General features: G+C 41.4%; 1 protein-coding gene across 1 annotated transcript in view; it reads left to right on the top strand.

Moving 5' to 3' along the window:
- The window catches only part of DMRT1 (doublesex and mab-3 related transcription factor 1), an 88,878-nt gene that overhangs the window by 13,293 nt on the left and 54,281 nt on the right, over window positions 1–21,304 (top strand). Inside the window, exon 4 of the mRNA XM_056848976.1 lies at window positions 3,922–4,111. Coding sequence (XP_056704954.1) covers window positions 3,922–4,111 — 190 coding nt within the window. The remainder of the gene's footprint in view (window positions 1–3,921; window positions 4,112–21,304) is intronic.

The raw sequence follows: 21,304 nt of genomic DNA, 5'->3' as shown, positions 1-21,304 counted from the left end.
AACTACATTTGCCCACGTCCAACCTGCATTACTTCACCTTGAAAGATCATCAGCAAAGTCCTCTGAAAAGCTGTTCTTTCGGCCCCTGTTGCATAAATGCTGAAAGTATTCCCTTAGCACCTCATGATCTGTTTTGAAAAGTATGTTTTCCTTCATAATTTATACTATTCTGGGCCAGTCGGGCACCATTACTTTTACAAGAGAAGACAAAACCAAAATCTCCTAATATGATTACCTCTTATCTTGAAATACTGTTGTGATTGAGTAACAATACCTGCAACCTTTTTTAGGATGACATTACCCATGTCCCTCACCTGATTTGCCAGCCTAGAGCAGACTCTAATCTAGCCCTCCAGTTAAGAACTACCTCCCAACTGCTCTCTGTGACCCAGTCTTCAGGGATGAAGCTGGTGGTGATTGAAGATGGCATTTTCTGTGGTGGCACCTCATCTATGGAATGTCCTCTCTCTTGAGGCTCACCTGGCACCTACCTTGCTGACTTAGGCGCCAGACCAAAACATTTCTTTTAACCCAAATTTTTAATTAGGGGGTTATTCTTCAAGTTGTTTTATGACATGCTGCTGGTCTGAGTTTTTTTATGGATAGTTTTATGCTGGTTTTATGTCCCTGAGATTGTTTTAGTGGCTTGTTTGTTTTTATACTTTATTATTTTAATTGTCAGCTGCCTCAGGCAGGATCCATGTGCTCATCTATATCACATTTACTCTCCTGGTTTTCTATACAGCTGTATACATGTTTAATAGGTAATGCTGTGTCTATTCCTGTTGAAGAGTTACCCCTCAGTTACTATATTCCAGTCACAAAAATCATCCCACCTTTTCTCAGCAATGCCTATTAATACTTAGGTTCTGTGCAGTCATTTCCAGTTCCTCATTGTTTCCCAAGCTCTGTATATAAGCATTTTAAGATTATGAGTGGGACATCTCATGAGGGACCCTTCTTGTATTTTAGTATAGACCTTGATTGGTTAATCATTTCACAGGCTCTGCCTCCTCAGTGTTGCTCCTAACATGCATCAGAGGATATGGCTTGGTGGTAGAGTATCTGCTTTTTGTGCAGAAGATCTCAGGGTTCAGTCTCTGACATATCCAGTTAAAATGTTATTTATTTATTTAGCATATTTATTTGGGATGCCTTTTTTTCCTGCTGTTTAACAGCAACATGCACCTTGTTTTTGCTATCATTACTTGACTGTGGCTATCCTATAACTGCTAAAGGTATAGGTGTCTTATAAAAAAAAAGTGGAATCTGGGGAGAAATTGCCCTTTGCAGACGCTTGCTTGAATGATTCAAAATGGAGGTTTTCTTTAGACTTGCTGCTCTGTTTGCACCATGGGAGCAATGCACAGCTAAAGAAAGCATGTAGTTCTTGTTGAGGTGATTCTTGCATTTTGAAGAAGAATTCTTGTTCTGGTGATAGTGTTCTCCTCTGCAGTTTTCAGTTGTAGTGCGCAAATTTGTGCAAGCGTAGCACTTTTCAAAACCCAGGCTTCTTGCAAATGTATCCAATCAAGTACGGCATGTTCTTTTACTACTGCTGGGGCTGGCTGCATCTTCCAGGCTGCTCCCCTGCTGTGGCACAAATGCTTTGGTTCTGTGTAACTGACAGAAGTGAAAATAATCTCATTTATAAAAGTATCGAGCCTACCCTTCCCCAGGTGCCACTCTGGAATATGCCCTTTGAACAAGGGAAGCCAGTTTCTTCATCTGACTTGCTGGAGAAATTGTATATAGGAACACGGGGGTGTTTTCCCAAGAACTATGGAGTTGTGGCTTAACTTCTGTAAAGTATGCTTCTGTGATGCTCTTAAAACATGTTTGTTAGCTGTAGGCATGTTGGGCTGTGGGTTTTTGTGTGAACTAGACACTATTTTAATGCCATTTATCATGATGTATAAATCATAGTATGTAAATAATGGCAATTGCAAATGGTAAATTGACAGTAGGCAACTTTCAGACACAAAGTATGCCAGTAAAATATATTCAAGTGCAGACTGAGACATTTATAACTACATGCGTGCCAATAGGGTCTGGCTGTGACTACCAATCAGATGATGGCAGACAGTTCCATGAAAACATCAGATCAGTTTGTAGCAGCAGTGAAAAAGACAAACCGAATGTTGGGAATCAGTAGGAAAGTCATTGAAAATAGAACTGCTGCGATCATGATGCCTTTATAGAAATCTCTGGTGAAGATTCATTTGAGTTCTTGTCATGCCCCCTCAAATATGCTGTGGAAAAGGTGCAGAAAAGAGCAAATAAAATGATTATATGAGTACATGAAGACAACTGCCAAGTCAGATATAAAGAACCCTGTCCTAAGCCTGTGTTTGAACATTTTAATCTCCACGGTCATTCCAATAGAAACTTGAGAGTAGCCATCCTCAAACATTTTGGTTCTACAAATGGAATGCAAGGTGCTGAAACAGAAGTCTACTTAGAAATTTGACTGTTTCAATCATGGCCAAAACAAGGGTTATGATTTCTCCCCACACACTGTAAGAGCTGAAAGTAACATCGTTTTTGTAGAGTTTTTGTTGTCATGGCATATATTTTTGGCTTTAAAAAAGTGCTAGGCAATTTCATGGAGGTTAGACCTGTCAGCAGTGGCTATTTGATGGTCGCTAAACCAGGATTCTGAGCCACTGCTTGTACCTGGTTTGTTAACTAGCTTGTTGTTGGATTAGGATCTGGGAGTCCCCATTTCAAATCCCCACCCTGCCATGGAAGCTTGCTGGGTGACCTTGGGTCAGTCACATACTCTCAGGATAACATACCTCACTTGGTTATTCTGAGAATGGTAATGTAAGCTGCCTAGGGTCCCCACTGGGGAGAAAGGTGGGGTGTAAGTGAAGTAAATAAATACGTAAACATTCATTTTTATTTTTTTTATTTATAGCCTGACTTTCTTGTTGAGATGGATTATACAGTGGGGTGGATCCGACCCATATCCTACCCTACACTGAGCAAATTTTATTTGTTTATTTATTAAACTATTTATACCCCCATCTTTCCTTTTGTCTCAAGTTTGAAGCCTTCCTCCAGTCTAAGGAGATTACATTTGGGGTGGGGCTGTGACTCAGTGGTAGACCATCTGCTTGGCATGCAGAGGTCCCAAGGTCAATCCCCGGCATCTCCAGTTAAAGGGACTAAGCAAGTAGGTGATGTGAGAGACCTCCACCTGAGCCCCTGGAGAGCTGCTGCCGGTCTGAGTAGGCAATACTGACTGATGGACCAAGGATTTGATTCAGTATAAGGCAGCTTCATGTGTTCACGGGTACATTGGAAGTTGCAGGAAGGCTCCCTTGGTCTGGAGAAAGGCTGCTTGGAGGATAGTTGGATCCATCCTGATGTATTACAGTCAAATAGCAAGAGACATCCAACAAACAAGAATCAGATATATGTCATAAACAGTGCAAAAAATTGACTTACAAAAGTAGAAAACAATGCAGGAAGAGCAAGATAATAGACAGACTGAAGTCCTTTTTTCCTGTATAAAAGCACCCAATATATTACAGCCTTACTTCCTTTATAGAAATTCCCTCCTGAACAATTCCTTTTTTACACAGTTAGCTGAATGACAGAATATTGCAGTATTTATTTGACTCTGTTGTTTTCCAAGAACCTGGATGTGCCATAATTACTGGTGTGATTCAGGATTCCTTTCAACAACTCTTTTCAGTGATTTAGTGAAGTTTCCAAGGTCAGGTGAGCATAAATTAGGGAGGGTTTTGTACAGGCCTCTGCACTTCCACTCTCTGCTATGTCCTTGCCTTAACTCTTCCAAGCTGTTTAAGATGGAGATTTGAGGCCAGGCGTTTCTGTCATCTTTTGTCATTTGAGTTATTTCCCCCCTTTCAAGATAGAGAGCCAGCACTGCTGAAATCTTCTTGTTTGCAGGTGGCCCTGAGAAGGCAGCAAGCTCAAGAGGAAGAACTGGGCATCAGCCACCCCATCCCTTTGCCGACTGCCACAGAAATGTACGTGAAGAAAGAGAACAGTGCCAATGGTTCCTGCTTACTGCTGGAGAGCAGCAGCCCCCCGCAGTCCATGACGACCGCAGCAACTGCAGGATCTGCCTCATCGACAGGTAGTGCTCTGCAAAGGGACTTGGCCTTCATTCATAGCACATCTTTGGGGTCTGAGAGAAAAGGAGGAGGAAAGGGACTGCTGTGGCTTTTTTAGCTTGAAGAAGCCCAGAAGAGGATAGTCATAAAACAGTCCCTAAGCCTGCATTGGCTTTGATTTCTGCATGTCCAAAATGTCACTTTTTGTGGGTGTAGAGGGTTGCACAGCCTTTATTTCTAACAGAACTTAGCAGTTCCAGAGTCTCTGGTTGTAGTTACTCAGATAATCTAGTAATCTGACACTCGGCCTTGGTAGTTTCAGAGGGCAGCTGTGTTGGTCTGCAGTACAACAGCTAGATTCGAGTCGAGTAGCCCCTCACAGACCAACAAGATTTTCATGGTATGAGCTTTTGAGAGGTCTGATGAAGGGAGCTTTGACTCTCATACCTCGAAAACATTGTTGGTCTCTGAGGTGCTACTGAACTCAAATCTAGCTGTTCGGCCTTGGCAGAATCTCATTTTAGTCCCGCCAGGGAGATTTTCAGGGAAGCAGTCTTCTGCACTCCTAGATGCCAAAGAACCATGGCTAATTCCACGGGGATTTTTCCACACATGGGAAGTAGGAAATCAATGGGAAATGTTCTGGCCTTCCCCTTCAAGCCTGAAAAAAAGTGGCAAAAGAATGGGGTATGTGCGGATGCTCTTCCTGCACATTTGTGTGCTGCTTGCTACTGCTGCCACATTGGGATGCACAGGAATGTATGGGAACACTGTTTTCTTGCCCCTTTCTAAAATGATGCATGGATGTTTCTTAAAACTGCGAACTACTAGCAGGAGCCAGTATTACATTCATGCAGCTGAGCCAGATTGTGGGTGGTAGCCCCAGTCGTGTGAGAATTTGTGCCTGTGACTGAATTCAACTCTTGAGTAACACATGATCAACACTAACCCTGACAGTTTTAATGGGGCAGCACTTGCATTGGGAATATATATGAAATTGATATGAATGACATAAATAGACAGAAAACAATCACTTTTTGTTGTGTTGGTGACATTCTGAGAAAATGGTCTTTGAAAGTATAATCTAAGTAGTGTTGGTTTCTTACCTGGAGTTTATACCGCTGAAGCCTTCTGCACTTCCTATGGGCTGCATGGTCACAAACACTGATGCTCCAATCCTAAGTATATTTGCTTGTAGCAGGCGCCACTGATTTAAGTGGAACTTCACTTCCAAATAGGTCTGCTTAGCATTGTAGCCTAAGAAGAAAAACAGCAACGTGAACCACCAATATAATTAATGTAATACAACAAATAGAATTACATGCAACACACAGTTGTTTAATGCGGACTCTAAATCCCTATTAACTCTGTATATCAATAAACTGTTCTACAAATGCTTGTTTGGTCGTTGTTTATGTGGCATATAGATGTTTTCTATCCCAAACATTGTTGTACTTAATTGACAAGCGTTTGTAGAACAGTTTATTGATATACAGAGTTAATAGGGATTTAGAGTCCGCATTAAACAACTGTGTGTTGCTTGTAATTCTATTTGTTGTATAACATTAATTTGTTGTATTACATTACATTGATGGTTCACGTTGCTGTTTTTCTTCTTTTGCTTACTTCCATATCAGCACGTTGTTTTGTTCTGCTAGCATTGTAGCCTAGCTTGTGTCAATGTTGTGTTACAGTGCGATATGGAATTGGTCCCAAAGAATTATTTCTCAACTTCATGATACTGAATACCCAAGCTAGTTTATTGCATAATAGAATCTCAGTGCTATGTGCAGTTGAAATACTGTAAAATCCAGATCACGCAAACAAACAAATATGTCAAATAAACACCCAGGAATCCGAGGAAAACAAACCATACTTACTTAAATATAATCAGCAAAACAGAAAAAGTGTCACAGTAGTCCAGATAGCAAAAGCACTAATCCTTTAAGGAGAAAAAATTAATCCAAAAACCTCGTGGAAGAGAAAAGTTTTAGTTTCCTTCTAAAATCAGAAGGGGTGATGCCTTACAGAAGGGATGGAATTTCACTATCTCAGTGTTGCCACCCAAAAAGGCCCTGTCAGACATGGTCAGCCACTGAACCCTTCATGGCAGTGGCACACAAAGCAGATGTGACCTCAGCATCCACATAAGCTCATGTTGGAGAAGACAGCTCTTCAGGTTTCCTGGTCCTTAACTGTTCAGGATTGAAGAAGTCAGAAAAAGCACTATGAATTGAAACTGAATGGGAAGTGGTGGAACACTACATTTTTAATCTGTTGACATTTCCAAGACTTTTCAAAGGAAGTCCCACGTAAAGTGCATGCCATTAATCCAAGCTAGAAGTTACCTGACAATGGCTGCACTCCTAAGGACACTTCTCTGGGAGTAAACCCCCTAAATAACATGGGGCTTACCTCTGAGAAGACCTGCGTAGTATTGTTCTCAGTGTGTAAATGTAGCTAGGTCGGAATTAGGGTGATTTTAAAAGTCATGAGTGTTCTTAGTGAAGTCATATCAGATTCTTAAGTATGGAAATTATTGCCTTTGCCAAGATAAATACTTAGACACATAGTCAAGAATTTTCTGCTGAGGTTTTCTGTTACGGAAGAAACATTTTATTTAATTAGTAGATTAATTAACCCAAATTTTCTTTTATTAATTAATGGCACCTATTTTAATGAATGGAATTAAGGTCAACAAGTCTATTTTAGTTCTTGTATTTTACAGTAATAAGATATGAAATGAATGTAATATGAAAAAGAAATGAAAAAGAAAATATCAATTAGAAAATGGTAAAAGTAGACCTTTCTTCTAACTGCTGTATTGAGGTTTTGGTAAATGGAGGTTTATTTAAATTCAGTTTGTTCCAAGGCAGGGGAGTAATCAAATAAACAATCTTTAATTGAATGACAGCCTTGATTGTCACACATGTATCTTCATGCAGAAATAGATACTTGGCTTCACCTATCTGGCAAAATATTAATTTGTCTTAAGATGCAAGCTAGAATTTACCTGTGTAAGATAGAAATGCAAGTGAGATACCGAATTCTACAAAAAAGAGATCTCGTGTTACTTGGTTTCTACACACTTTATTTGTTTCATTTATTAGATAGATACTTTTGTGAGTCTTTGAAAATACACACTAGCTAGTGAAGAGGGATAGATTCTTCTGCTGGACTTTTTTCTTTAGCAAAACCTTAACTGTAACTATTTTTTTCTACCATTTCCTTATCAAGCATAAATTGTTAGTTGGTCAAATAAAGATTAATCAGCATCTTAGCAAATGGCAATTTATAGGCTCCTGCATGGGTTGATACCAGGCAGGAATTCTTCTCAAAGAAGATAAAATTCCTACAAAGAATAAGGGAGAAAAGAATTCTGGAATATTAGTAATAAAGAAAGGAATGCAGGGTACTGTACTGACCCTGACACAGTCCGTAAATGTTGTGGCTAGCAGATGTGGAGTTCAGTGGTTTGTATCCTGACTCTAGAAACCATTGCTTTCAATATAACTTACTTTCAATTAAATGCCTCAGGATCAAAGCTTAAACTATTGCTTGTTCAAATGGTTTGAGGACTGCATCGCTCCTACTATACATTGTCTGACTCACAGCTGCTGCAACACAAAGGCCTGGAGGCTACTACGCACATAGATGTCTTCTAAGAACTACTTTACACACTTCTAACAGGGAGGTGGTAACCAATATACAGTTCTGTCCTATATGTGTTTTTTTCCGAAGGGTACAAAATCTGATTGACTCCCAAATTTTCCATTGTGTAAGTTTGAGAGACCCTTATTGATGCCCACAGATCTAGGTTGGACTCTTGCTTGTCCTGGGTATCAGATTTCCTGCCTGGCATCTCCAGAGATCCTGGTGGCAGCAGATTCATTTCTCCTGCACAGTGTTTTTTTTAACCCAAAGGTCTAGCAGTTTTTCTTTCAAACTTCATCACACCGCACATAGTTTACAGTGAGAGGAATAGAGTGTGAAGGAGCCACACAAATCATACAAGGTACCGGAAAAGTCTTTTTCTTGCTGTATCCATTTTATTGGCAGGTCAGAAATATTATGGCACATTGAGAGACCAAAGACAATTTTTCAAGCCTCTGGTGACATGCTGTTCTTCAAAGAAAAGGGGTGGGGGTGGGTGGGGGGAAAGAGCAGCTATGTTGAGCGGTATGCTCATACCCCATTTCAACCATAGTAACACAGGTTCTTTTAAAATGAGATTCTTTTAAGTCAGTGTGGGAAAAGAATAGAAAACACTAGACATTGTGGCGGAAAAAAATGTTGAAAATCCTGCTTACATTTTCTCTGAAAATGCAAACGCTGCAGTTTATCACAATAACACTTCAGGAAAGGTAGAGAAAATAAGAGTTTTGGTTTATGTAGTATTATGTAGGGCAACACAGTGAATATAAAATTAACCCATATAATTAGAATTATGCTTCTGAAAAAGAGTCTTACCATATTAAGAAGTATGGTAGATTTTTTTCACTTACCTTTTGTGATACCTAACACAGGTTGTGTTCTCAGATATCTTTTTAATCAAAAAATGAGACACACTGGATATCTTTGCGCTTGAGTGGTAAAAAAACGGTTTATAGATGATAAGCAGAGTACTAGCAGGAGGTGATTCTAAATTATTTTATTCCTCCTCTTTCCCAAATTCTCTGTGCACTGAATGCTGTGTCTGGCACAGACTGAGTCCCATACTTGGCCTTAGTAGGCTGGGGAGGCATGGAAACCATAACTTCCATGAACAGCTCCCTGCCTTTTAGCATCCAACATTTGCATTCTGGTTTGGACTGATCAGCTCCTCCTTCATGAATAAAGTCCATCTCTGTCTTCTCCAAACAGGTCTTAATACCTCCTTAATACCTCTCCAGGGGTCTTAGCAAAGGTTCACTCATGCACAGAGAAATCAACAATGCCATCCTAAGGATGCTAGAAAAAGTTGAAGGCAGCAGGAAAAGAGGAAGACCCAACATGGGATTGATTGACTCAGTAAAGGAAGCCATGGCCCTCAGTTGGAAAGACCTGAGCAAGGCTGTTAACGATAGAATGTTTTGGAGGACATTAATTCATAGTGCTGCCATAAGTCGGAAGCAACTTGACGGCACATAATGCACACACACATCCTAAGTGGAGTTACATCCTTGACTTCAGTGGGCTTAGAAAAGTGTAACTGTTCAGGATGGCACTGTAAGTTCTGAAAAAGATCCAGTTCTTGTAAATAAATTTATTTATATACTTCATTTATACCCTGCTTTTCTCCCCAGTATGGACCCAAAATGTAATACATTTTTTGTCCTCGCCTCTGTTTTATCTTTGCAACAACCGTGAAAGGTAGGTTAATCTAAGTGTGTGTGACTGGCCCAAGGTCACTCAGCATGCTTCTATTGCATGGTAGGGATTTGAACCCAGATCTCCCAGATCCTAGTCCAACACTCTGCTACACATAGTTTGTGTGCATCTGTCTGCATAATCAAAATTAAAGATTTTGTTGTTCATCCATAGTTCTCCACTGAAACAAGGACATCTTCGGATCTGGGTGGTTCTCGCTGCTTGCCTGGGGAGGCAGGAAAGAAAAAAACTTCTGCTTCCTGTTCCACGCAGGGGAACCATCCCCTCCGTTTCTCTTCCTGCCTTCGCCGGGGAGTGCAAGCTTGCGAGCAGCTCTGCACAGCTTTATCATCTGTAGCTTCAATTCTTTTCCTTCATTTTTTCTCCTAGCCTTTCCTCTCTGTGTGTCTACCTTACTGTTGTTGCCCCCCTCCCTCGCTAATCCCTCCCAATTTCACCAGTGTTTGACCGCTTTATTCCTTATTCCAAAAAAAAAAAAAAAGGTGGCTGACGCTGACTCAAGGTGGGAGGATGATTTCCTTTCCGAAGGAGACCATGATGATGGGCAACTCACAGCTGATCAGGACGATGATCCTAACCCATCCGGCAGCCACAGACACAGTTTTGCCGATCAGGAGCCCTCGGAAGAAGTGGGAGCGGCCAAAAGAAGGTGGCAAGGAGGGCCGTGAGAAAAAGGCACGAAAATGGCGCCGGCTCCTGAAGAGACCGCTGAAGCTCTCCGTCAAGCCGACTTTGACAGAGCGCAGGGACATCGGGATGTTTCACGGAGAACTGCGGTCAGTAGCCTGCCCCTCTAACTCATTCTTGGAAATAGACAACTTCTCCAACAAGGAGATTTATGACGTTGTAGGGAGAGCTCTTAGAGACCACTTGCAGGGTTCGCAGGCTTCTTCCTCCATGACTCGTGCTGCCTCTCAGGCTTCCCTGAACAGTGCCATTCAGCAGGAGATTTCTGGGCACCCTAGCCTTAGAGGGGAAGGGGAGCAGGGCCAGGAGGTTCATAGTAGCCCTTGGTTGACTAAAGCAGCTAGAAAGGCTGGTGGACAGGTTGGTACGGATTATGGACAACCTGAATTCTCTGACTCCTTACAGGGTTCAGATGTGAAAGATAGGGAAGAAGGGGAGTTCTGATGAAGAGGCATCTCCCATTGACAATCAAAAGACCAGACTGTTTTCTAGCGAAGACTACCAGTCCCTTTTGTCTAAGGCCTTGTCAGTTCTGGATCTTAGTCAACAACAGAACCAGGCTGAGGACCCAGTGCTGAAGGAGCTCTCCATCTGCGAACTGTGGATGCTGCCGAAACATCCACAGCTTCTATCCCAGGGCCTTCTCTACCATCCAGATCCAGGATGATACAGGCTGACTGCCTGGCTCTTGAAAGGAAGCGGTTCCTAGAGGCAGGGTACAGCACAGATGTAGTGGCCACTATAATGGAAGCACGACGTTCCTCCACAAGGAGAATATATAATTGTTCATGGAAGGCCTTCATCAGGTGGTGCAGGAGGAAGTCTATAGACCCTATCCATCCTCAGACTACTCAGATTCTGTCCTTCCTACAAGACGGTCTTAAAAAGAATCTCAGGGCAGCCACCTTGAAATGTCAAGTAGCCGCTATTGCTACGGTGATTCCTCTTTTAGATGGGTTTGAATTAGCTCATCACCCCCACATCAGAGCATTCCTGAAGAGAGCGACTCAACTTTCGCCAGTCACAGTGCACAGATTCCCAACTTGGCGTCTACACGTTGTGTTGTCTGCCTTGACCAAGGCACCCTTCGAGCCTCTCCAAGAGCCCTGCTGTCACTGGTCAGGATGAAGACGCTCAGGGTTTCTGAGTTAGGAGCACTCTCCATCAACGGGTTGTGTGTCTTCCATAAAGACAAAGTCGTTTTGTGTCCGGACCCCAATTTTATTCCAAAGATTAATACACCCTTCCATTGAGATCAGGAGCTTCACCTACCTTCCTTTTGTCCAAAACCGTCTTGTCAGAAGGAGAAGGACTGGCACACCTTAGACGTACACAGGGCATTGAAGATCTACATCGCCCGTACGGAGCCCATTAGAAAGACCAAAGCGTTGTTTATTTGGCACCTGCCAGCAGAGGTAACAAGTTGTCTTAAGTCTTCCATCAGTCAGGTCATCAGAAAATGCATCGTCCAGGCATACTCGTCCAGTCGTATTCCAGTTCTAGAGGGCATCACAGCCCATTCTGTGTGCAGTGCAGCTACATCAGCAGCATTTACAAGACAAGCTTCTGTAGAAGACATCTGTAAAGAGGCCACATGGTCGTCAATCTCAACCTTCGTGCGTCACTACAGAATAAATTCCTTTTCCTCTGCAGATGCGGCTTTCGGAAGGCGAATTCTTCAGCAGGTGACAAACGAATGTTCATACCCACCCATGAAGGGACAGCTCTTGGAGGTCCCAGATCTGAAGATGCCCTTCCCTCAGTGGAGAATGACCCTTGTTTACTCACCGTGAAGGGTCCTTCTCTCTGAGGTAAGAAGGGCATCTTCGCCACCTGGATGAGAAAACTGAAGAAATAGACCGAAAGCATCTATTAAAAATAAGAACAAGAAAAGAAGAAGAAACTGAAATGAGGGTAGAACGTATGCTGAAATGAACCGTGTAGGTCAACTAGGAGACCCAGTTACTCTTGACATTTTTCTCCTTGCTGCTTAGTTCACTGTTATACCCCTTATTGTTCAGGTTTCCTAGTCAGTGCCTTGTTGTCCGTTAGTTCTGTTTTCCTGTGTTTTTCCACCGTTGGTTTTTTAGCTCGTTAAGAAAAGAAACTGAGGGGATGGTTTCCGCACGTGGAACAGGAAGCGGAGGTTTTTTCTTTCCTGCCTCCCTGGGCAAGCAGCGAGAACCACCCAGATCTAAAGATGCCCTTCTTACCTCAGAGAGAAGGACCCTTCATGGTGAGTAAACAAGGGTCATTCTATGTTTCATTAATAGATTAATATCCAGTAATGTTAATTCAGAAGAAAGTTTCAAGGATTTCAATAGGAATTACTTCTGAGAAAGTATGCTTTGAGTTGCAACCTAAATGTGTCACAATTCAAGATGACTAAGTGTGTCATGATGATAAAGCATAAAATAAGGGCAGTGAGGGAGAGAAGGCACATGGTAAACTTGAGTAGTCAGGAAGTGTGAATAATTGAAGTTTTAGAAAAGGTTTTCTGGAACAGGGTGCTGGTATTTTTATTATTACATGGAAAATCGTCTCTGTTCGTCTCTTGCCTTTAAAGCCCTACAGGGTTGCCACAAGTCAGCTGTGACTTGATGGCATCTTCCACCAGATGTTGTGTAGATAGATGGCACATTTTGCTCACTTTCCCAGATGAAGTCTCATCCCAAGTGCTTTGCGGTGGATAATGTGCCAGTTCTGCGACTGTTGGGGTCATAAGTTGGGGCCAACCCTGGCATGGCAATGGCAGATTTAGATATTAACACCTCCCCCAACATATAGAAAAAGTCATGTGGTGGTGGTGGATCTGACAGCAAAGTATTATGTGTGAGAAATACAAACACCTCCCCCCCCACTGCCACCATTTAATAGTCCCTCTCTTCAAGTGCCATTGAAACACTTCTGGTATTGGCAGGAAAGTTTAAAGAGCCAGTGGTTATGGAGGCAGGCAGATGAGCGAGGCAGCTCCTTCTCACCCACATGCCTCAATAGCTGCTGCCTCAGCTGCCCCTTTAAACTTTCCCGTCAGGTTCTGACCAGTGAGACTGAAGAGAAGCACGGGGGGAGAAGCACGGGGGGGGGGGCAGGGAGATTCTTTGTTCCTACTCACCAGTTAGACTGTGGCAGGAAAGTTTAAAGAGGGCAACTGAAGGTAGTGGCTATGGAGGCCCCACCCCAATGCCTCCATAGCCACAATCTGCAACATTTTGTTGAGGGTTCCCACTTGTATATTCTAGTAGCCAAGTCTGCCAAATCTAAGCATACCTAAATCTGGTAATGGAAGCCATGAATGGACAAGACATATCTTTCTATAAACCTGACAAAATGCCCCAGCTTTGCAGAAAAATCTGAAAGAAAAAGACAAAAAGCAAACAATAAAGCTTTAAGAATGGAAGCCCTTAAGGGCTGTTGCTTGGCCACCATAGCATCTTAGGCTTGCTTGGTATATCAGTAAAAGGCAGGGGAAGGGGAAGGGCCCTTTCCAGATCTGTTTTTGCCTTCGAGGGAGGACTCATCAAGGTCAGTCCTTGCAGCAGCCATTGGGTGACTTGATACCACCTGACTTGCATGACTCACCTAGGCCTGGCTTTGCTACTCTTCAACATCAGACACCCTATGAAAGCCAGTGTAGTGTAGCGGTTAGAACTTTAGAGTAGGATCTGGGAGACCCAGGTTCAAATCACCAGTGTGCCATGAAAGTTCACCAGGTGATGTTGGGTCAGTCTAACCTACCTCACAGGGTTGTTGTGAGGATAAACTGGAGAGGAGAATAATGTAAGCAGCTTTGGACCCCCCTGTGGAGAAAGGCAGGGTATAAATGAATAAATAAATGCAGCTGGAGGTGGAGGTAGAAAAAAGACAGGTTGGCTGAGAAGGTGAGAATGAGGCAGGAAAAGGGGAGAGGATATGAAGGTTGCCAGGAGAAGGGAAATGGTATGGGGAGGGAGATACTGTGGAAAGTGATGCCCCCCGCCCGCCCGCCACAAGTCCTTGAGGGTTCCCTACAATGCAGGCTGGCCTGGCCCAGTGGCCAGCACCACACAACTGTGCCATAGTTTTCCTAAGTAGAGGCCCCTAAGTGGAGGGGGGGAGTTGAAGACAGAGGGGCAGATTAAGGTAGGTTGGTTGTTGGGTGGGAAGGAGAGAAGGAAGCAAGAAAAGGCGAGAGGCTATGAGGGCCTTCAGGGAAGGGAAAGAGAAAGGAGAAATTAGATCCCTCCAAGTCCTTGCAGGTTCCCAGTTGTATCTAAATAATATCTACTAGAGAGCAGCCAGTAAGTTCAGGATGTTGCTTGAGGAGGCCTGAATTTCTTCTTTTACCAGTCATCCCCCCTCCCCCCCACACACAAATGTAAATATGGACAAAAATTAAGCCTCAGATGCAGGCTTCTTCATTGTGGTTGATGCAGCTTTGTGCTTCAGTGCTCAGTGTTACAAACCACTTTTTCAATTGTTCTGAGTTTCAAATGAAACATGAGGCAAAAATGATGGAATTGTTGAAGTGAAAATTGCTGGAGTGGAGGGAAGTGGGTCGTCTCCAGAATCTCTGGTTAGGGATTTGGGTGCAACAGCTGTTGTTCCTTGTCCACAGTTGCCCGGTTACTTTAGTCTGATTTTTTTTAGTGTCCTCAGCAAGTGGTCTTTCCTACGGTCTTTGGTGAGGGCTTTTGCAAGGGGCCTGTGGTAGTAATTCTTATGGCACTTTCTGACCTCAGATACCTACATGGAGAATTGCTGGTTTGAAAGTTTCCTTAGAAACATCCATACCTGAGCTCTAGTCTAGTCGTCTTCTCCTTGTCATGCTGTTTACTAACATGGAATCCCTTGTGTACATTCTGAAGGGAATATACAGTTCTGGTTTCTTAGCCACATAGAAATCATTGGCCCCTGGAATTCCTGGTAAGTGAGAACAATATAGGTGTGCTGATGGTTAGGACAGGGTAAAATTCTGGGAGGAAAATAAAACCAGGAAAATCTGGCACAGTGCTTTTTGAGCATCTTGTTATGAAAAGGGGGCATAGATAAATCTGAGCAGATCAAGAGACGGGTGCCAACAATGATGTATGGCTTGTAGAAAAGGAGACTAAGGGTTGATATAACAGTCTATAAATATTTGAGAGGTAATAATATGAAGGAGGGGAGGGATTATTTACAGTGCTTGCAGCAGTGTACAAAGAGCGATCGTTGAGACTGAAAAAGACAAGGAAAATAAGTTAGGAGAAACTTCCTTTCTTAACTAGAAGTGTAATTAAGCTGTGGAATGGCCTACATGAAGATAACGAGGTGCTTTAAGCATCAATGGCAGAGGGATTTAAGAGACTACTGAAGACCCCCTTATCCCTCTGTATTTATGGCTAAGGGACATGGATAATGTGTTGGCTATAGTATATAGGTAGTATGTTAGCTATCATAGCTTTGTTACAGTTTGTTCCAGTTCCCTTGTATTAGTAAGCTGTTGTCTTTCACTTCTCCTCAGAAGGTTTTTTCATCTTCCCTAGCTTGAAACAAGGGAAACTTGAATGCTTAACTTTTCTTCATACATCATGCTTTTTTAGGTGTATGCCTACATTGTTATTTTTAAGTGAATGGGGAAATGACAACCTGATGTTTGAAAATACATGCATTTATTTACTTCATAAATACCCTTTCTTTTCCCCGAGCGAGGACCCCAAGCAGCTTATATTCTCCTCTTTTTTATCCTCATAACAACTGTAACAAGGTGAGGTTTAGAGTGTGACCCAAGGTCCCCCAGCACCCTTCCATATCAGAGTGTGGATATGAAACTGGGTCTCCTTGATTCTAGTCCAACACTGCTACTACGACACCTTGCTGGCTGTATCCTCAAGGTACATGTGAAGTTGTCTTATATTGAGCCAGACCATTGATCTGTCAAGGTAACTTCTCTGCCTGGCAGAGGTTTCATTAGATTTCACTCAGAGATTTTGCCATCACCTACTGTATTGGCCTGTTAAGTGGAGAGACCAGGGATTGAACATGGGGCATTCTGTGTGCAAAGCTGAGGTTCTAGTGCTGAGCCATTGCAAGAGCCTGGGTTGGATGTAACTCTGTATTTACAAATTTTTTTCATAAACTTGAGTGTTTATGCTACATGTATCTGACCAAGTAAACTCTATTCCACAAAAGCTTATGTAGTATAAAACTTCATGATGACACAAGATTCCTGTTCATTTTGGAGCTTAACCAACATATACGTGCTGCCACTAAAGCCCAAAATGCCTTTTATTTCTTTACTTTAATAATTTATAGTCTGCCTTTCAAAAAAAACGAACAAAAAAACCTTAAGGCAGATTTTATTGACTTAGTACATACCCAGTCTCTGGGTTTTTTCCATGTTTGTTTCTTGAGGAACAGCTCCAAAAGATCATATTCTCTATAAGTTGTTTTGATGTTATTGTTCCATGCATTGGCGCGGTGAGAATTGGCCTAGTCTTTAAGTGTAGGATCCAAGAATTAGCCCACAACAAGGCTTAATATTAGCAAGTTATGGTTATGACATATAAAATTAATCTACAACTTTGAAAACTGTGAAGAAATAGTTTTCAGGGTCTGTCTATGTTTATAGAATTAGCCATGGATCCTACCTCTGTAGGTCAAATCTTTATTATACTGCAACCTAATTTCTGGAAATGAAGAAATGGGCTGTTTCCACACGGGTTATTTGCCCCGGATTTGATGCTTTTTGGAAGGAGGTTTTTTCCCTGCTTCACCACATCGTGGTGAATTTGTGCACCTCCTGGGGTTTTCTCAGCTTTTTTCCAGTCTTTCCCAAACCTGCTTTATTGCACAGTTTTGGGAAAGATTGCAGAAAAGCCTGCATGTGGGTAGGAAAGTCCAGATTTTCCTGATAGTGCCCATATAGCAACCATTTTCCCTGTCCTATCTCTCTTTCCTCTTGTATCTCTGTAGTGAAAGAAGCTAGAGAGTTCCTTTTTGAAATGAAAGATGGGAATTCAGAAAGCCTGATATACAAGTTGTTATATCATTCTAACAATATCGAACTGCAGGTTAAAAGCAAACAAACAAGACTTAAAAAGCCCATGTGGCTCATAAGAACATAAGAAAGGCCCTGCTGGATCAGACCAAGGCCCATCAAATCCAGCAGTCTGTTCACACAGTGGCTAACCAGGTGCCTCTAGGAAGCCATAAACCAGACGACTGCAGCAGCACCATCCTGCCTGTGTTCCACCACACCCAAAATAATAGGCATGCTCCTCTGATACTAGAGAGAATAGGTATGCAGCATGACTAGTATCCATTCTAACTAATAGCCATGAATACCCCTCTCCTCCATGAATATGTCCACTCCCCTCTTAAAGCCCTCCAAGCTGGCAGCCATCATCACCACATCCTGGGGCAGGGAGTTCCACAATTTAACTATGCGTTGTGTGAAAAAATACTTCCTTTTATCTGTTTTGAATCTCTCGCCCTCCAGCTTTAGCAGATGACCCTGTGTTCTAGTATTATGGGAGAGGGAGAAAAACTTCTCCCTGTCCACTCTCTCCAAACCATGCATAATTTTATAGACCTCTATCATGTCTCCCCTTAGCCGAAGGTGAAGGTGGCCACCGCTGGTTGATCAGGGCAGGAAAACTACAGAAGAAGGTGGCCACCGCTGGTTGATCAGGGCAGGAAAACTACAGGGAAACTTGTCATGTGGAAGCCCCGTTGTTGTTGCTGTACTGGCAACTGCAACAGCAACAGGGAAAGTGTCTCCATGAGGAAAAATTACCATGATCTACTGGTTCCATCAATAAGAAAATTGCTCTCCTTTCTGTGTCCCCAAATTGGACAGCTTGCTAGCTAATAAATGCATAGAAACAACTCATGCCACAAAACCCTTCCCTGGGCATCCATGGATGCCATGGATGATAAGGGAAATATTGCATAAAGAAAGAATAGAGTGGTAAGTATATGATAGATTTGTTTTCTGGTTATATTTTAAACTATGTTTGATTTTTTAGGGTACGTTGAGCCTTAAAAAAATCCCTTTTATGAGTTCTTTATATTTGTATATTAGTTTTACAAGGAACTGTGAATATAGCATTTTATATGTGGCAGCTGTAAGGTTGTCCTCTGCTTGCTTCCAGCATTTTTACTTCAGTTAGAGTAGAAAACTCTCTGCTATTTTTAGTTATTTATTTTAGTTTTAAAGAACCCACCTGGGTTTCTTTAATCATGCTGCTCCTAACGAAGTCATCCCTTGGGTTATTTTTAGTATGAGCTATAATGATTTTATCCAAGTCATACTTCCTCCAAGGTCTCGTCTTTAGATATTAAAATAGCCTAAACTCCCTTGTAGTCTTTGATATTCTATTAATGAATTTGTTCCATTCTGAGTTAACAATCGTGACTTTTTCTCTTTTCAGACTTTTTGCTTGTTTAGAATAGCAGGGGGCTATATTATTAACTGATGCTCCACATCTTTTCTAAATGGTCTCATACTGTGGCAGCCGTTCAACGATGTTATATCTGAGATCTTGGAAACTGCGTTAATTCACCCTTTAAAATGTTATACAAATGTTCCAAGATATGGACTTAATTAGACTTTTTACCCAGTCTTTAAAAAATATTTTTATTCTTCAGAATTACAGGGATTAGTGGGGGGGATCACAAAGCATCAGTGTGAAATCCACTTCTGAATTTACTTATACTACAACTAACACTCCAAAAAGACACAAAATTAAACATTGTCTTATCCTATGGTCATAAACTCAACAAATGGTTCCTATGGTATTTGATAAGATTCTTCATAAAATGTATCCTCTTCCATGTAAATGAGATGTGCAATTTTAGCCATCTCTGCAATAAACCATGCTTTAGCACTCCAATCTGAAAACACAGAGGGTTCTTTAAAAAAAAAGTTTTTCCAAACTAAACATACAGACATACAAACAAGCAAATTATTACATTATATTGGAACTTACTTTATAGTTTCAATTCAATTATTACCTTCTTTAACTAGTAGTCTTCTATATGCCACTTACATTTTCATGTCTAATAATGCTATCATTAGTTATTGGCTATATAGTGAAAGAATACATTACATTTTTCATAAAACTTGGAATTGATTTATTATGTACTAAAAATGTCAATGTAGCCATATTTGCATACACTGTTAATTTATTTAACCATTCAGTTACATCTGGGTGGTCCTCTGCTTTCCACTTTCTTGCCGCTGTCACCATATACCTAAATAACACATAATATATTTTTGAGATATTGCTTGGTAAAATATTGAATAACATGCTTTTTGAATCTAAAACAAACTTGATTTTTGATATTTTTTGTATTTCATCATGCATCATTATCCAGTATTTTCTTGCCTTTTTACAGGTCCACCACATATGATTGAATGTTGCATCTGTATTTTGGCATTTCCAACATTTCCCATTATAACCTTTATTAGCCTTTGCTATGTCTTTAGATGTTATATACCACCTCAAATACATTTTATACCAATTCTCTCTTAGCATTTGGCATTCTGTGAATTTCATTTCTTTTGTCCATTAATTTTCACACTGGCTCATATTTATACTTTCTCCCAAATTTTGCATCCATTTTATCATGCAGTCTTTAACATGTTCTGTTTCAGTTTCATACTGTAATAACAATTTATATATTTTCCCTAACAGATGTCTGAAATCTCCCGTAATTAGATGTTCATAAGTTATCTTAAACATTCACCTTCCTTTTTTATCTGTTCTATCTATATTGAGGTCATATAGTAGCCATTGAATATTCTTTCTTTCATCTTTAATTGTTTGCCAAGTTTTTATTATGCCAATTTTGTCAATCATATTTTTAAAAGTTAAATAGTCCGTTTTTCTTCGTGTAACATTATCACTTATGCTAGGAAAAGACAGTCATGCTAGGAAAAGTTGAGGGCAGCAGGAAAAGAGGAAGACCCAACAAGAGATCGATTGACTCAATAAAGGAAGCCACAGTCTTCAATTTGCAAGATCTGAGCAAGGCTGTCAAAGATAGGACATTTTGGAGGACTTTCGTTCATAGGGTCGCCATGAGTCGGAAGTGACTTGACGGCACTTAACACACACACACAACATTATCACAGTGTACATTGACTGGCAATGTCAGTGGAGAAATTGGAAAACTTATCCTACTTCTGCATTGAAACCATATTCTAAGTAATCCATCTCTTAAGATATGTTTCCCATCTTTTTTTGAACTGTTCTCAATGAGTGATTTGTAACATAGGGGGTTCTGAAGAGCTCCAACATTTTCCTTTTACGATTTCAGGGGCTGTAAATAGATCCCAGATTAAATCATAATGCTCTTTCATCACAGTTCCAGGCAGTGGACTAAGTAATTCTTGAAAGGGACCTAATAGTTCAATTCTGTGTGGAGTTACTCCAGTAAGCTCATTAATTGGTTATCTGCTTTATTATCTGTAACTACAGCAAATATTAGAAGGACACCTACAATCTCCAGTCCCCTCTTCTCTAAAGCAAATTCAACTTGAGTACACTGTCCCCAGAATCTCTTGTTATTTGATAAAGTGAGGATTACATAATGTTTGTGAGAGCCAGTGTGTTGTAGTGGTTAGTGTTAAAGACTGGGAAGACTTGGGTTTAAAGCCCCAATTATTTATTTAATTCATTTGTACCCCCACCTTTCTTCCCAATGCAGACCCAAATTGGCTTACATCATTCTCTTCTTCATTTTATCCTTACAACAACCCTATGAGGTAGCTAGGCTGAGACAGTATGACTGGCCCAAGATCACCCAGCAAGCTTCCATGGCATGAGTGGGACTTTGAGCCTGGGTCTCCCAGGTACTAGTCCAACACTCTTAACCACTATACCACACTGGCTCTCTCAGCCATTTAACTCATTGGATGACCTTGGGCCAGTATTTTTCTTGGGTACCATAAGGGGTTGTTGGGAGGAGAAAGTAGAAGAGAAGAACATGATGTATGCTGCCCTACTTTCAGTGGATGAGAGGTGGGATAAAAATGTGATGACCAGAATATTAGTCAGGGCCACAGGCTGTCTTTAAGGGTCACCACTTTCTCCCAGCCCTCTCAAATCCACAATTCTGGGTGTACTGGGAATAGTCAGCTGAAACTATTTGGGCAAGCAATCACCCAAGCACCATTAAATTATGCAGCAAAA

This window comes from Euleptes europaea, chromosome 4, assembly GCF_029931775.1.
Source record: "Euleptes europaea isolate rEulEur1 chromosome 4, rEulEur1.hap1, whole genome shotgun sequence".
Lineage (NCBI taxonomy): Eukaryota > Metazoa > Chordata > Lepidosauria > Squamata > Sphaerodactylidae > Euleptes > Euleptes europaea.
This window is presented reverse-complemented; position numbering and strand designations above follow the sequence as displayed.